This window comes from Eucyclogobius newberryi, unplaced genomic scaffold, assembly GCF_026437365.1.
Source record: "Eucyclogobius newberryi isolate DKJ021-1_F unplaced genomic scaffold, fEucNew1.0.hap1 SCAF_12, whole genome shotgun sequence".
NCBI lineage: Eukaryota > Metazoa > Chordata > Actinopteri > Gobiiformes > Gobiidae > Eucyclogobius > Eucyclogobius newberryi.
In genome coordinates, this window is record NW_027315746.1 from 7,031,631 (window position 1) to 7,049,494 (window position 17,864).

Consider the following 17,864-nt stretch of genomic DNA (forward strand, 5'->3'; position numbering starts at 1 on the left):
TTTTTATGAAGTTAGTGTTTTTGTGCATTTCCCCAGATCAAGTAAAACAAAAACAAAAAAATCTGTGTCTCTCGTAAGGACATTTTGAAAGTATTTTATGTACAAAAATATATAGAAATAAATGTTATATTATGGATTTGACTGAATAAGATTAAACTGTACAATCGGTGCTTAAACAACAGGAACAATGTGCACCTAAATAATAATAAATAATATAGTTTGCTGCATAATGTGATATTGTTGTTTTTTTCATGATTATTAGAAACGGGAGCAAAATGAGAAACTAAACACATTTTAACCGGAAAGTGTAACTAATTAAATACCGTATTTTCTGGACTATAAGTCACAAGTCTTTTTTCATAGTTTTGGCCGGGGTGCAACTTATGCTTATATACTTATACTTATTCTCCGGAGCGACTTATATGTGATATTATTAGTTATTTTCACACTTGAAACTGTATTTCATACTCCAGTGCCACTTATATATGTTTTTTTATTCTCTATTATGCATTTTTTGGCTGGTGCGACTTATACTCTGGAAAATACGGTACTCGCATTACTGTAGTTGAGCAGATATTTGGGGTATTTGTACTTTTCGGGGTGGATATTTAAAGACATACTTGTATTTGACTGTAATGGTGGGGTTTAAAACAACTTAATCCCATGTTAAACCTTTATTATTATTCATTATTACTCAAGCTGTGTACAAAAGAGTGAAACCTAATATGTGATTGAAATTGTACTATGAAGCGAGTACACATTTGGCCATGTAACTGTACTTTTTACTCATCTCTGTGTGTGTTTCCTGCAGATCTGAGGAACAAGTGGCACTTGGTGGTGGATCGCTTGACCGTTCTGCTCCTGAAGTTCCTGGAGTATTTCTACAAGCTGCAGCTGTTCGTGTGGTGGCTCCTGGAGATCCACATCATCAAGATCGTGGCCTGTTACATCGTCCTGGTGTCGGTCAGAGAGGTACAGACATTCAGCAAAGAGAGCGGTTTCACTGGGGAGAGGTTTGGATTGTCGTAATGTCCTGTAATCAATACCATGACTAATCAAATCGAGAATAGTTCTGAATCAGTCGTTAATGATCATCTTGAGTTTTATTAAAGACGTTTTACCTGATTTTTGTCTTTAAAAAGTGAAAACTTTGCGCTTCTTTCTCATGATTCTGTTATTCTCATGTCATCCTGAGTTTACAGCACTTTACACAACATTTACGAGACCAACGACAACTGCTGAGAACTCACACAGAGCACTTCCTGCTTCTCGATGATACGACGCAGACAGCATACGGCCGGCTCATTTTGACTCCAGCAGCTGCTTTTTAAACGCATTTACACCAAATTTGGCTCAACCACGTGGAAAAACAGTGGATTCAGTCTCTTTAATTGAGCGGTTTACAGACATTTTTCTGTCAGTAAAATAATGTGCACAGGTCGGACTTCGGAAGACTATTTTGTAATTTTATTTGATTTAATTTTAGCATTTTCTAGGGAACAAAAGGAACAAATTTTGATTATTTTTTTTGCCACAACTCCTAGCCGTTCATCACAGCTCGTCTTATATTAGCTCATATATATTCCATTTACATCTGCGGGGTTCAAACAACAGCCAAAAGGGGCCAAATGCGGCCCACAGACCCGTTTTTATCTCCCTCATCGACCTCATTATCAAACATTAGTGTTCTGACCACCAATCTACGGCCCCTGACCGGCCCTCAGCCTCATATAATTCTCACGCCCCCTGGTGAACAAAATTTGCACCCACGTTTTATATGAATCATTTCTCTCATACAATTTGTTAAAGATAAATGCATCTTGTTCTCTACACTTTATATTTAAGCTGTTTTTGAAGAATGTAGTTGAATAGTTTCTTCCCATTCGTGTTTGAGATGCTGAAATGCTCTGATGGAAGTATTGTTATGAGTATTAATAACTTACATGAACAACACTCAGACAAATACATAAATAAATACGTTAAATCGTAGCTACTTTCTTTATTCTCATGACAAAGTGTGATTTTGTTGCGTCGGTGTGTAGTCCAGGTTGTTTTAAGACTATGAGGCTCTTATAAACGGGAAACACTTCTGTAGCCACAGCTGTCCCGGGGCAGGCCAGGGGAAATGTGGCTGCCAGTCCTGTGTTTTGTCTGTTGCTTTGTCCTTGCTTAAACCGTGCAGTTGATGGACTGACTCCGCCTTCTCTCCTCCGTGCCCCGCCCCCTGTAGGTGTCCCTGCTGAACTACGTCTTCCTGGCGTCGTGGGCCTTCGCGCTGCCGTACAGTCAGTACCGGCCCCTGGCGTCCAGCGTCTGCACCGTCTGGACGTGCGTCATCGTCATCTGCAAAATGCTGTACCAGCTGAAGTCCATCAACCCGCCCTCGTACTCCAGCAACTGCTCCATGGTAACGGCGCCGCCGACTTGGAAGTTTAGTTTTGGTCGGTAGAACGGCTGATATTTGTACTCAAGTAAAGACGAACGCTACTGTACTCAACTATTATCATTCGAGTAGAAGTACAAAGTATTAGGCGAGTATTTAGAGTAACTAGGAACTGAGTAGTGAGTAACAGTTTGGATATAAAATGTAACTAAAGCCGCAAAAAATAAAAGCGGATGTTTTTATTGCACCAGAAAACGTAGAAAAACCTGTGTCTTTGCTGTGATTGGGTTTGCATTACCACAAACCTGACTCGTGCTTGGCTTCGTCCTGCTCGTTTCCATGGAAATGCTGTTCCCTTGGCTATAATATTCCGCAGTATCACATGAAACCTCTCAATCTCCATGAAGGATGTTCCGTATCGTATGTAGTGTGGTTTTAACTTCCTGTTTCCATGGAATCCAGCGCGTTCCACCTTCAGAACGTCACACACTGTTACTTTGAGATCTGATTTGTGATTTGTGTGTCAATGTAACAAAACAGACCAAACATTGAGATTGTAATACTGCCAAAGAACAGACACAAAACAAATCTGATCTAAAGGTTATGTTAAAGAAAAGTGACCAAAACCTTCTCTCAGTCAGATTACTGCGAGTGAGTGCTACACGACTCTGTTCATTAGTTGTAAGACACTAGTCAAAAGTTCTTCGGTGTTGCGATATAATCAAGAAACATTGGAGCAAGTGGGCGTTTACGCTGCAATTAAGGACGTGTTCTGGTCACAATATAATCCTAAGAACCAAATAATAATAATCGTGACCATTTTAGAAGCAAATTTAAGACATAATCTGGCCATTTTTGACACATTTAACGTTATATTGTTTTTCAGAGTTCAGTTTTGTCACAAACTTGAGGAAAAGTATGTGTTAGAGCACGAGAGTAAAATAAAATAAAAGATTTCACTGTCATTTGGTCACAGTCTCAATAATCATGAATAAACGCTAAATCGTAAGGTTTAAAATGTGATATCGTGACATCCTCAGTGGTTGGCTTCTCTGTATCGGCAGTAAAAAGGTCTTGGCTTTGATTCCTGGACCGTGTGAACTTGTTGAGCGGCTTGTTGAGCGGCTTGTTGAGCGGCTTGTTGAGCGGCTTGTTGAGCGGCCGGCTTGTTGAGCGGCTTGTTGAGCGGCTTATTGAGCGGCTTGTTGGGCGGCTTTGTTGAGCGGCTTGTTGAGCGGCTTGTTGGGCGGCTTGTTGGGCGGCTTGTTGTGCGGCTTGTTGAGCGGCTTTGTTGAGCGGCTTGTTGGGCGGCTTGTTGGGCGGCTTTGTTGAGCGGCTTGTTGGGCGGCTTGTTGGGCGGCTTGTTGAGCGGCTTGTTGAGCGGCTTGTTGGGCGGCTTGTTGAGCGGCTTGTTGGGCGGCTTGTTGGGCGGCTTGTTGAGCGGCTTGTTGGGCGGCTTGTTGAGCGGCTTGTTGACCGGCTTGTTGACCGGCTTGTTGACCGGCTTGTTGACCGGCTTGTTGACCGGCTTGTTGACCGGCTTGTTGACCGGCTTGTTGACCGGCTTGTTGACCGGCTTGTTGACCTGTCCCACAGCCCGACGGTTACACCCCGGAGCAGCGGGAGGAGCTGGAGGAGTCGCTCTTGTACCGCGACCTGGTGGATCCGGCGAACTGGGTGGGTCTGGACAAGGCGGAGGACGACGTGCTCTCATATCTGCGGGTGAGCGTCTAAACAAGGTTCTAAACGTGTACATGCTGTAAACACACACTGCACTCAATCCAGACTGTGAGAAAAAAAAATGCAAGAACAATTGGTCTGAAGACATAATTTTAGTGGCCAAACAGGAAGTTGAATCTGTCTTTTTTAAATTATAGATTACCGTATTTCCGGAGTATAAGTCGCACTGGAGTATAAGTCGCACCAGCCAAAAAATACATAATAGAGAAGAAAAAAACATATATAAGTCGCACTGGTGTATGAAATGCAAGTGTGAAAATAACAAATATCTCATATAAGTCGCTCCGGAGTATAAGTATATAAGTATAAGTCGCACCCAGGCCAAAACTGTGAAAAAAGGTGCGACTTATAGTCCGGAAAATACGGTATTCGCAAATTCTAAACACATTAAGACATGACTTTTTGGAGCTTTTAATCATGTTCTTAATGTTTTAACGTTGTTCCCTCATCAAAAACGTACCTGGAATTGTATTTAGTCGTTTTATTCATCCTGTTTACGAGGTTCTCTCTGAGCCTCACAAAACACTCAGTTTCAACATCAAAGCTGGACATTTGGAGGTCCTCTGTAGTGTTTTTAGTCCATAAATCATCACTAGGCTTTTGTTTGTTTCTCCATGATAATTCCCCCCGCTGCCAGTAGATGGAGCGCTAACACCAAATCCTGATGAAGGATGAAGGAGAATTATGTGTGTTTGTCAATTCATCTGTTCTAAAACATGAGACGCCGCAACAGAGCGTGTTTAAAGGCCAGAAACAATGCAAATATCATGGAAAAACTGTCAGACATTCCTTTTTTTACTTCTCTCTATGGCATAAATGGACTTTACTGCCTGAACCGACAAAAATACACTGGGAACACTAACTCTTGACTATTTTTCCGATTTAGATTTGCATTTGACATTATTCATATTTAATGGGAGTGGTTTTCATAGGAATGTTAAAAAGAAAAAAAGAGTTTTAAAGAGAAAAAAAGAGTTAAAAAAAAGGGTTAAAAAAAATAGTTTAAAAGAAAGGATTAAAAAAAGAGTTTTGAAAAATAGAGTTTTAAAAAGAAAAATAGAGTTAAAAAGAAAAAAAGAGTTTTAAAAAGAAAAAAAGAGTTTTAAAAAGAAAAAAGAGTTAAAAAGAAAAAAAGAGTTTTAAAAAGACAAAAAGAGTTAAAAAGAAAAAAAGAGTTTTAAAAAGACGGTAACGGACAGTATTTTCATAAAGCTTCACAAACATTTCCGAACATAATTTCCACAAATCAACGTGAATGTGACCCAATGAACTCAGCGTATTTTACACACATCGTTTATCCCTGGATATGACGGCGTGACCTCTGAACTCTGCCCTCTAAACCCTCAGAACAACCTGGTGATGCTGGCGGTGCTGGCGTTCGAGGTGACCATCTACAGGCACCAGCAGTACTACAGGCTGAGGAACAAGCTGAGCCCGCCCGCCGCTCGCATCATCTTCCACGACGTCACGCGGCAGCACCTGGACATCGGCATCGTCCACTTCGTCAAGTACTTCGTCAACTACTTCTTCTACAAGTTTGGCCTGGAGGTGAGTGTGGGACGGGGCGTGTGTTTGTGTGTTTGTGTGTGAGCGCGTTGAGCACAATATGAGCACAGTATTATCGACTTTTATGGGCTTTAAACCTCGTTACAACAGTATTTCGTTGTGTTTTGATTGATGATGATGTGTGTCTGAGTTAAAGGGCCAATCACAAGTTGGACAAGTCACTGAAGTCACGCAGTTAGATAAATGTATTTAGATTTTTGCAAAATATTATAAAAACTGTCATCACAGAATAGCCCATTTTTTAGGTTTATAATTTGACTTCCTGTTTGTAATTGATGACATCACACTAGGACATTAACCAGCAAACACTCATCTAATGTCACATTTTTTTTATTTGACAATGAAAAATATATGAGAGCGACTTTATTTTGTTGAATTACTGTTTAGAGAGTAAAAATATATATATATCTATTTTTGGTAAATTCTGCAAAAACTTTGACTGGAATGAGGTCCCTGGTGTCCACTTCCTGTCATTTTCTACAGATTTGTTTTCTCCACAAATATCTGCCCGATTGGTGTAAAACTATCATTTATATGTACAATAGGTATAAATACACCAAATAAAGTCAAAATTAGAAAATTGGAAAAACCTGTCATGGGCCCTTTAATCCTGTCACCGAGACGTGAGTGTGCAGAACAATTGACCTACCCCTTATCCCCGCCCACAACCCTGTACTTAGCGTGATTATTTAAAAAATAAAGACTCCAAGTGACACATGTGGAGTTTTAAAATGTCAACGTAGCCACTTTTCAAAAATAAAAACACGTAAGTGCTGCTTTTGTCCCTGTGAAGAGGCTTAGTCACCGGACCAGTTTTAGACCAATATTGTGGTTTACGATGAACACAATGTAAAATGAAGATCTACTCAAATGATATTTCACTGCTAAGTACCTGAAGGCGTCCCGGGGTAAGGCTGAAGGTCTTCCAATCAAAGCCCATCGTGAAAGTTCTGCAACATCATTCATATCTATAAAATCACACACACACACACACTTCAAATTGATCACTAATACGTCACGGTCATTACGCCTCGAGGCACTTTAGTGTTTTCCCTCCGTTTAGAGACCTGCACAAACTTTAGAACACTCCGTCTTTTCCTGCCGTCACTTCACTCTGTTTACTTTTCTCTCCGGGCCAGAAGGTTGCACTCTGACTCCGCAGCCTCATTCTGCCGGTGTCAAGCTGCAAAATATAGTTTACTTGACGGCAATCGGCATCGTATTCACGGAGAAAGATGCAATTAAAGTTAAACTCATTCGTACAAAAGACAAACGTAATCAATTTAAGAACCTGCAACATAAAACCTACATCTTTAGCACCGAGATGAGAAAAGAGTTTGATCTCTTAGCGTTAGTGCATGGTGCAGGGACCGGGGGGGTAAGAGGGGCACCAAAGATACAATACAACCACATCATGTAACCAAGTGAATGGCAATGACCTGCTAAAACAGATTTCTCAATAGTTTTCCGTGTGTGGACCCCAAGAACCCCCCCCAGGACAGGATAACACTACTTCCTGTGTGTGTTGTGGGACATTTTGGGCACTGCCTCGGACGTATATTGCAGTAATCACAGTACACGCACTAGAAAACACCACTGGCTTGTATTCAGATGCTCAAGCTTGCGATCGATACGACATATTCATTTAGAAACAACATTCATAACATAGAATCGTATTTTACTTTCTGTTTAGTTCAGTTTTTTAATATAATCGTGTGGCCGCCTTGTACCAGTTCTTTTATAGACCATCGAGACCATTACCACACTATTTAGGAAAGGTCCATTTGTATATTTTTGTGATTTCTGTTCAGTGTGGATACTCGTTTTAGTATTGATTAGCAGGTGAATATAGATGGATTAAGTGCAGTAGAGGTTTGCGACGTGCTCGTCTCTCTCCTCAGACGTGTTTGCTGCTGGGCGTGAACGTGATCGGTCAGAGGATGGACTTCTACTCCATGCTGCACGCCTTCGCCCTGATCGCCGTCATGTACCGCCGGAGGAGGAAAGCCATCGCCGAGATCTGGCCCAAGTACTGCTGCTTCCTGGCCTGCATGCTGACCTTCCAGTACTTCGTCTGCATCGGCATCCCGCCCGCGGCCTGTAAAGGTGGGTGTGGCCGGGCCGCGATCACCTGACGCGTCACTGGCCCGGAAAACACAGGGAGGAGTGGAAACTTTAAACTTTAGCCTGGTTTTTAAGGAGATGTCAATGTCAAGTGAGGCTGCGGTCACACTGGCCTGGTTTAGACTGGTTTAGACTGGTTTAGTCCTGATGTAGACTGGTTTAGTCCTGATGTAGACTGGTTTAGACTGGTTTAGACTGGTTTAGTCCTGATGTAGACTGGTTTAGTCCTGATGTAGACTGGTTTAGTCCTGATGTAGACTGGTTTAGACTGGTTTAGACTGGTTTAGTCCTGATGTAGACTGGTTTAGACCTGATGTAGACTGGTTTAGTCCTGATGTAGACTGGTTTAGTCCTGATGTAGACTGGTTTAGACTGGTTTAGACCTGATGTAGACTGGTTTAGTCCTGATGTAGACTGGTTTAGTCCTGATGTAGACTGGTTTAGACTGGTTTAGACCTGATGTAGACTGGTTTAGTCCTGATGTAGACTGGTTTAGTCCTGATGTAGACTGGTTTAGACCTGATGTAGACTGGTTTAGTCCTGATGTAGACTGGTTTAGTCCTGATGTAGACTGGTTTAGACCTGATATAGACTGGTTTAGACCTGATGTAGACTGGTTTAGACCTGATGTAGACTGGTTTAGTCCTGATATAGACTGGGACAGACCTGATGTAGACTGGTTTAGACCTGATGTAGACTGGTTTAGACCTGATATAGACTGGTTTTGGTCCTGTTCTGGTCCTGGTTTAGTCCTGATCAGAGTTAATTTCCCTGGTAGTTGATTGTTGGTAGTTGGCTTTAAAATATGCAGCATTAGTAAAAAACAAAAAACAAATGGAATCACGTTCTAATTTGTGATAAATAAATCCATAACAAATACAGTTTTTTACACATTAATATAATGGAATGTGACAATATTCAGAATAAAGTACTTTGAACAGAGCATGAAACGTTTTAACACAGTGAAATCAGTATTTTTAATTTAAACACAACCTAAATGAGCAGTTGTGATGTTGTGGTGGTGAATTTAGCCAAACCTTTACAAACATCAACAGCTACATGTCTTATTTCATCGTTTATATACATCTCCCTGACTTTGACTTCAACATAAACAGATTGTATTAATATTTGCCGCTTGAAGACCCCACGTTTCCCTCCCGGGCAAGGCCTTCCCTTTGTGTGTAGAGTTTGTGTCTTTTCTGGTTGTGTTTTCTCTGTTTTCCCCGGTGTATTTCTGGTAAATGCGATGCAAAATGACAATACAGTAATCTTCTCTAGTCTTTCCAAACCGACATATAACATGCACAACCGTCTCCAAATAAGTACTCCGGACCAAACCTCGCTCCAGGCCTGTAGATGGCGCCGTCTGAACCGTAACACCCATGTAACGCGCACATATAGTACTTTAACGCCCTTTCATATCGTCGTGTTTGTCTTTCAGATTATCCCTGGAGGTTCCCCAACTCCACCACAAACTCCAAAGTGGTGAAGTGGCTGTACGTGCCCGACTTCCGCACCAAACCCAACCCGTCCTTCCTCATCTGTACGTCGCCTCCGCAGATCTGACTTAGCGCGCTCGATAACTCGTCGCTGACCTCCTCTCTCGCTCTCTCGCTCTCTCGCTCAGACGACTACATGCTGCTGCTGTGCGCCTCCTTCCAGAAGCACGTGTTCGACGACGAGAACAAGGCGGCCGTCCGGATCATGGCCGGAGACAACGTGGAGATCTGCCGAGACCTGGACGCGGCGTCGTTCAGCGTCCACAACCCGGTGCCCGACTTCATACACTGCAGGTACTTTTACTGGTGTCGCTCCCAGAACCAGGGCGGGGCAAACAAGGGTGTCATGAACGTACAGACAGAATGTGAGGAAAGGCGCGGAGAGATGAGCAATGCCATGTTGTTTTCTCGATTTTCAAATTTAACACGAAAAAACCGTTGTGAATGTTTTTGAATGAAACAGAAAAAGTACAAACATGAAACGTATACTTTCAGTGCTTAGTCAGTCCCACCTCCAACACTGACAAACTATGAATCTGTTCCATTTGATAAACTTCCATTGCCACTTTGGTCCAGTCATTGATCGTTTTGGCAAATTTTTTGACATTCATTTCATTGTTTGGGCTTTTCTACCTAAAATGGCTAAAATGGCAAAAATGGCGTTCCAAACGGTCCGTTCACTCGTTTGAGCCCACTTTAATTCTGATGTAGACTTGATTTGGTCCTGTTTTAGTCCGGGTTTGGTCCTGGCCTTGTCCATGTTTAGTCTGGGTTTAGTTCTGCCCTTTTCCTGTTTAGTCCGGGTTTAGTCTCAGGTTTAATCCATGTTTAGTCCGTTTTTAGTATGGGTTTAGTCCTGGCCTTGTCCTGTTTAGTCCAGGTTTAGTCCGGGTTTAGTCTCAGGTTTAATCCATGTTTAGTCCGGGTTTAGTCTGGGTTTAGTCCTAGTCTTGTCCTGTTTAGTCCGGGTTTAGTCTCAGGTTTAATCCAGGTTTAGTCCGGGTTTAGTCTCAGGTTTAATCCATGTTTAGTCCGGGTTTAGTCTGGGTTTAGTCCTAGTCTTGTCCTGTTTAGTCCGGGTTTAGTCTCAGGTTTAATCCAGGTTTAGTCTGGGTTTAGTCTCAGGTTTAATCCAGGTTTAGTCCGGGTTTAGTCTCAGGTTTAATCCGGGTTTAGTCCGGGTTTAGTCTCAGGTTTAATCCAGGTTTAGTCCGGGTTTAGTCCGGGTTTAGTCCTACTTTAATGTGGCGTTTGTGTGAGTTTGAACGCACCCTTAGTCCCAGATATAACTTTAATATGGAATGTTTATGTTGAAAATAATTTGCATCGCTTTAATAATCTCTGTCCAATATTTCAGAACACATTATTTCCCTGTGAATAATCCACTTTGAGTTGGTTTTATTGTTTGACATTTAGTGGTCCTCCATCGAGACGTTCACATGTTCCCATTCTTCATCTGTCCTGACAAAACCTCCTTCTTTTTGCCCAGACTTGTCACATTATTCACATTTGAGAGTCGTAATATCATCTGCCAAACTCTGCTGTTTCCTCCTCTCAGTCTGTGGCTAAACACTGTAACCGGACTCTACCGCGCTAACATGCTAAGAGCACACGTAGAGCCAAAGTAAAGGAAACAACAAGCGCTAATCGATGCAGGAAGCAACAAAAGCAGACCACAAAAAGTATTTACACCGGTTAAGATTTAATTCACACTTCTAACGTTTAGCAGTTTTGACGTGTCGTGCTCTACGGTAGTTATGGTTACGGCACAAAGTCCTGTTATTACAAGTTAAAGGCGGCGTATCAGACTTTATTCTTACAAATGAGTGTTTTTTTTTTTTTTTTTTTTAAAGATTTAATTAATGGCGTTCCAGAGTCACTTCCTTTTACTGAAGAATATGTTCTAATGCTTAAAAAAGTCTTGAATATTTCCAACTTTGCCACAGGATTTGTGAGGATTTGAAAGTTGTGAGAAAGACATAAAAACCTCCTGTTGCTTAAACATAAGACTTTGTATTGAATTAAATATTAAAATTGAATCTAGTGAGTGAAAGTATTTGAAAGTATCTGTGTCACAGGTTTGAGCACAGTTTAGTCCGGGTGGAGCCTTGGTCTGGTTTGGTTCTGGACCTGGTTTAGTTCTGCTTTAGTCCAGGATAGTTTCCGGCTCAAGTCCCAGTTTAGTCCAAAATTTGATGTAAACTTTTACATTGTTTGGTTTAAATTGAACTGCTCCTTACTATGTCAAAATGTGGATTAAAATAAGCCTATACACCATATTTTTTACAATTCTTTATTTCTTTCACTACACATTTTTAACAGCCTTATTTTAGCAGGTGTTGTTTTAATTGTTTGTTTGCATGAAATATTGAGTTAAAACACATGAACATCTGATTCTGGTGTTCTTTTCCTCCTAAAGAAAACCAAACAACATTCATTCATAATACTCATGTTGTATGAATAAATACAGACATAAATACATAAATATATACATACATGTATGAAAAGGTGTGTGAAAATGTGTGAAAATTTCAACATATTTAGCCTTTTCTCAATTTTTAGATAATATGTGTTGATGCATTCTGTTTTCCATCACATTTTTACATGATTCATGCACCTGAACTCTCTTAACACATTATTATTACAGTATTATTGCTTTATGTCATGACTTAACAGTTCATATCTGTGTTTATCATAAGGTTATTATAGATTCACACAGTTATTAAAGCCTCTTCAGCATCAGCGTTGATCACGTTCATTCACTTATCGTTCGACATTAATACTACATTTCTTTTCTGCACATTTATTGAGTTCAGCCGCACGCGCAGAGTTAGAGAATCCCGCTCCCACTTAGCAGCTCTTTATGTTGGTGTTTGGACTGCGAGGCCAAAGTGTCTGCGCTGCTTTGACGGCCGCGCTCCTCTGCGGACTATGGATTTTTCTTGCCCTCCACTCCACCAAAAGCGTAATGCGATCCGAGCCAAGGGGGAAAAGAGGGACGGCGTAAGTGCACGGAGGGCCCTGCGGTGCGGACAGACTGCGGGGCCCGCTCAGGGCTCTGCCCCGGGGCCGTGTTGATGGACACAGAGTGCGTTAATAAAAGACTTGTCCACTTTGCACATCACGACGGGCCCGATGTAAAGAGAGCGCGGTCGATGGGCAGGTGAGGATGCAGCGCTTGTCTCCGGGCGATGTCCCGTACGCCAGCACAGCACACGCAAAGCACACGCAAAGCACTGCACAGCACACGCAAAGCACACGCAAAGCACTCACACACGCAAAGCACACACAAAGCACTGCACAGCACACGCAAAGCACACGCAAAGCACACGCACAGCACACGCAAAGCACTGCACAGCACACGCAAAGCACACGCAAAGCACTGCACAGCACACGCAAAGCACACGCAAAGCACACGCACAGCACATGCAAAGCACTGCACAGCACACGCAAAGCACACGCAAAGCACACGCACAGCACACGCAAAGCACTGCACAGCACACGCAAAGCACACGCAAAGCACACTCAAAGCACACACACACGCAAAGCACACGCACAGCACACACACACGCAAAGCACACGCAAAGCACACACACACGCAAAGCACATGCACAGCACACACAAAGCACACTCAAAGCACACACACACGCAAAGCACACGCACAGCACACGCTCAACACACGCAAAGCACACGCAAAGCACACACACACGCACACACACACGCAAAGCACAAGCAAAGCACACGCAAAGCAAACGCAAAGTACACGCAAAGCACTACACATGCACACGCAAAGCACATGCACAGCACATGCAAAGCACACGCAAAGTATGTCGATAAAATAATGACTGTGGTAAAAGTAAAATTGCTTAGATAAAAGTACAGATAAAGGAGCAAAGAATGACTCAGGTTAAAGTAAAAGTATCACGTACACGTTGACTTGTACATTGATAATTGCAAAGAATTACTCAAATAAGAATACAAGTATTTCAGTAAAAAGGACAGCTACTTCTGTACAGTGTTTATGTACTTGTACTTGTACTTGTAGAGTATTTCACAACTACGAAAGCGTCAAATGAGGATTAAAAGAACATTTGATTTTTGGACAAGAATGTCTTTTTATTTGTATATTTTGGTCAAAACGATCTTTAACTCTAAAGTCCAAGACGATCCTGCCTAAAGATCTTCATGTTTTTCAGTTCAGTTCAGAAATGTAATAATAACATATTGTTTTAGCCCATATCTTTGTCCAGATAAATATGTTAAGTTCAATTTAAAAGTCCAATACGTACTTTTTCTGGTGTTTGTCCTCCATAGTAATCGTCCACCATCGAGTTAATAAATACAGTAAAAGCTGTACATCTAATGCCATATCAGATGTATAACTTTTACTGTAGTTAAGACAGTTAAGGTTTTATCGATGCCGGAGCGACTTCCGTTGTTTCTAATTTGTTCATTAGAATCATAATGTTCAGAATTAAAATTATAAACCGTACGATTATGTTTGAGCACATTTATTGATCTTTAAACATAACTCTGTGCTCCACGTTTGAGTGTATCACAAGTTTGAATCCAGAATCAGCTGAACAATAATGAGCCAAAGCGCGTTTATTTGTCTTCAAATCCTTCGTAACAATCACAGACGTTTAATTCACTCTCAACGTGCTAAATATATTCAATAAAAGTTCATTCATGCTCGTCAACAATCACAAACGTGCGACAGAATCATAAGAAACTCCTCTAAACGTGCAGCTTTTTTTAGGGCCGAGTGGCAGCTGAAGCTCCGCCCCCTTGTGTCCCGCAGGTCGTATCTGGACATGTTGAAGGTCATCACGTTCAGCTACCTCTTCTGGTTCGTCCTGACCATCATCTTCATCACGGGGACCACCCGCATCAGCGTCTTCTGCATGGGCTACCTCGTGGCCTGCTTCTACTTCCTGCTGTTCGGCGGCGAGCTGCTGCTGAAGCCAATCAAGAAGATCCTGCACTACTGGGATTTCCTCATCGCCTACAACATCTTCGTCATCACCATGAAGAACATCCTGTCTGTGAGGGCTGTTTTAGTCTTTTAGTCCTGGTTTACTCCTGGTTTACTCCTGGTTTAGTCCTGGTTTTACTCCTGGTTTTACTCCTGGTTTCGTCCTGGTTTAGTCCTGGTTTTAGTCCTATTTACTCCTGGTTTACTCCTGGTTTAGTCCTGGTTTAGTCCTGGTTTTACTCCTGGTTTTACTCCTGGTTTCGTCCTGGTTTAGTCCTGGTTTTACTCCTGGTTTTACTCCTGGTTTCGTCCTGGTTTAGTCCTGGTTTAGTCCTGGTTTTAGTCCTATTTAGTCCTGGTTTTACTCCTGGTTTAGTCCTGGTTTTAGTCCTGGTTTTAGTCCTGGTTTTAGTCCTGGTTTAGTCCTGGTTTAGTCCTGGTTTTAGTCCTGGTTTTAGTCCTGGTTTTACTCCTGGTTTTACTCCTGGTTTTAGTCCTGGTTTAGTCCTGGTTTAGTCCTGGTTTTAGTCCTGGTTTTAGTCCTGGTTTTAGTCCTGGTTTAGTCCTGGTTTTAGTCCTGGTTTAGTCCTGGTTTTAGTCCTGGTTCAGGCCTCGTTTTTGGTCTGGGTTTATTTCTGATTCAGTCCCAGTTGTTCAGTGTTTCCTCCGTGTCTTATGTTTAGTTTAGCGTCTCGTTTTCATACGGAATGCGGGCAGAGTGTTGTTTTTGTCAGTGCGGTCATGTAAGGGTCATGTAAGGGTCATGTAAGGGTCATGTAAGGGTCATGTAAGGGTCATGTAGAGGTCATGTAAGGGTCATGTAGAGGTCATGTAAGGGTCATGTAGAGGTCATGTAAGGGTCATGTAGAGGTCATATAAGGGTCATGTAAGGGTCATGTAGAGATCATGTAAGGGTCATGTAAGGGTCATGTAGAGGTCATGTAAGGGTCATGTAGAGGTCATGTAAGGGTCATGTAAGGGTCATGTAGAGGTCATGTAAGGGTCATGTAAGGGCCATGTAGAGGTCATGTAAGCGTCATGTAGAGGTCATGTAAGGGTCATGCAAGGGTCATGTAGAGGTCATGTAAGGGTCATGTAAAGGTCATGTAAGGGTCATGTAGAGGTTATGTAAGGGTCATGTAGAGGTCATGTAAGGGTCATTTAGAGGTCATCTAAGGGTCACATAGAGGTCGTGTTGGGCTCGTTGAGGTCACTGTGGGAGACGCGTCCTGATTCGAGTCCTTCGCTGAGCTGCTCTGTTGTGATTGTCATTTTTCTCGCACCGTGGGCTCGAATTGTCCGTCGATGACAAATAAAGTTATTTGGATTGATTAAGTGATTGTGAAAAGTTTATATATTTTGTGACATGAGCAACGTTTGTCCGAGAACAAAGTCATATCTGTTATTAGAGTATTTTATCTTTCGCCAGTCGGATGTTAGCGGTTCATCTTAGCTGCTTATTTTTAGCAGATGTTTATTTTTTTATAGTTAGCGTTAGCATGTTAGTGTTAGCGTGTTCGCGTGTTAGTGTGTTAGCGTTAGCGTGTTAACGTTAGTGTTAGCGTGTTAGCGTGTTGGTGTGTTAGCATGTTGGTGTGTTAGCGTGTTGGTGTGTTAGCGTGTTAGTTTGTTAGCGTGTTAGCGTTAGAGTGTTAGCAGGAACAGTAAATTTGGTTAGGTTTGGGGACTCGGGTTACATGTTAGATAACCAAAACTGTGCAGCGGAAATGACTAGCGCGCCTGTAAATCCGCGCGTTCAAGTATTAACGACATGGTTTGTGGGTTTGTGAGAGTTCGATTCGGGTTTTTAATACGTACATCACTCATTTTGGCGGTTTGAAAGTCGCGTCTCACGGCATTAAACGTGTTTGCGCAGATCCTGGCGTGCGGCTACATCAACCACCTGGTGAAGCATCAGTGTTGGCTGATCCAGCTCCTCAGTCTGGCCTGCACCATCAAAGACTACAACATCGTCATCAACCAGGAGAAACGCTGTGAGGCCAGGTTCTTTGTGTGTGTGTGTGTGTGTGTGTTTTGTGACGTGGTGCTTGTGTCGCAGCGGCCGAGGAGCGCTGCGAGGTGCCCACTGGCGAGGCGGGCATCATCTGGGACAGCATCTGCTTCGCCTTTCTGCTGCTGCAGCGACGGGTCTTCATGAGCTACTACTTCCTGCACGTGGTGGCCGACGTCAGGGCCTCGCAGATACTGGCGTCCAGGTAACCATTGTGTCACAACTGTTATCTTAGTTGAGACGCTACGGCCAAAAACTCTTTGTTTTGGTCTTTTCGGTCACTTTCCTCTCTCGATATACAAGTGTTCACACCTAAAATGTTTTATTAGTTCATTTAATCCACAGCATTCATAGAGTCATATGGGACATTTCATTTTTTTCTCCCACAGACACATAAATATACCAAACTTCACAATCTTGTACTGATAAAGATTTTGACTGATCATACAGAAGGAATTGTTTGATATTTAATTCCAGTCAAGTTTGAATTTAAAAAAAAAAATTCAGTCAGATCTAGATTACTAAATTGTTTTAACTAATATGTCAACAAAATGAAGCAAGCAATTTAAACTTGTCCATTTCTGAGATTTTGCTGTACCAATTTTGTGCTTTTTCAGCCATTTCTAAACCAAAAACGCGTTATATTTATATAAAAACATTAGAGGTACGTGATGACAAACTGATTGACGTAATACATTTTTGTCTTAGATTTTTATAATTTAACTTCAAATTGATATCTGTAAATTCAAAGCATAACTAAGTAACACTTTTACCTTGATAAACGTCTCTGTAAGTCTCTGTGATGTTGAATATGTATTTTCGGGGCGTTTGAAGTGTCCGTCGTCGCCCCCTGCTGTTTCTGAGCGGAAACGCAGCCTTGCGAACTCTCCTGAGAAACCCTGTCTCTTTTTTTATATTTGGCAACGTGACATGTTTTTGTACGTGATTATGCTGGACACAAGAAAGAAATAAACAAAACAAAGCTTTTGCGTCTGTTCTGAGCTGCAGGGGGCGCTCTACGATTTCCCCCCATTCACTTGCAGTGTCTCGCCTTCATGTCATAGTCGTTTAATTGCGTTTGTCGTGGTGTTTTTAATCGCAGAGGGGCCGAGCTGTTCCAGGCCACGATTGTAAAAGCGGTGAGAGCTCGACTGGAAGAGGAGAGCAAATCTGTGGAGCAGCTCAAGAGACAGTGAGAACTCAAAATACTTTACTTTTGTTCATGTCGACGCAGTAGTTTTGTACATTAAGCACTTTTCATTCTAAGGCTCTTAAGAATGTACACTGTGAACAACTCAAAACACAGAGATTTAACATTTGACAGAAAACTCACATATGAACTGATGAGCTAATATAAGAAGAAGGTTGTAGAAGTCTAAACTACTGCAGTTTTAGCAGGTATAAGTCATTGGCCTGTCACAATAATTACTGTATCTACAGATGGAACAATATATTTTAAGACTCAATATTTATCATCTGTACTTTTTTGTGTTGTAGGTTTTTTATTTCTTTGTCGTCAAATAAGAACCTTCTATGACTAAATAATAACTACTCAAGTGTTTGATT

At 41.9% G+C, this 17,864-nt stretch overlaps 1 protein-coding gene across 1 annotated transcript in view; it reads left to right on the forward strand.

Moving 5' to 3' along the window:
• piezo2b (piezo-type mechanosensitive ion channel component 2b) overlaps positions 1-17,864 on the forward strand; it is a 181,959-nt gene that overhangs the window by 109,385 nt on the left and 54,710 nt on the right. The window contains exons 19-29 of the mRNA XM_072440697.1: positions 812-972; positions 2,231-2,407; positions 3,980-4,105; positions 5,471-5,671; positions 7,591-7,795; positions 9,255-9,356; positions 9,441-9,606; positions 14,114-14,357; positions 16,164-16,281; positions 16,347-16,503; positions 17,401-17,490. Of these exons, the coding sequence (XP_072296798.1) occupies positions 812-972; positions 2,231-2,407; positions 3,980-4,105; positions 5,471-5,671; positions 7,591-7,795; positions 9,255-9,356; positions 9,441-9,606; positions 14,114-14,357; positions 16,164-16,281; positions 16,347-16,503; positions 17,401-17,490 (1,747 nt within the window). The remainder of the gene's footprint in view (positions 1-811; positions 973-2,230; positions 2,408-3,979; positions 4,106-5,470; positions 5,672-7,590; positions 7,796-9,254; positions 9,357-9,440; positions 9,607-14,113; positions 14,358-16,163; positions 16,282-16,346; positions 16,504-17,400; positions 17,491-17,864) is intronic.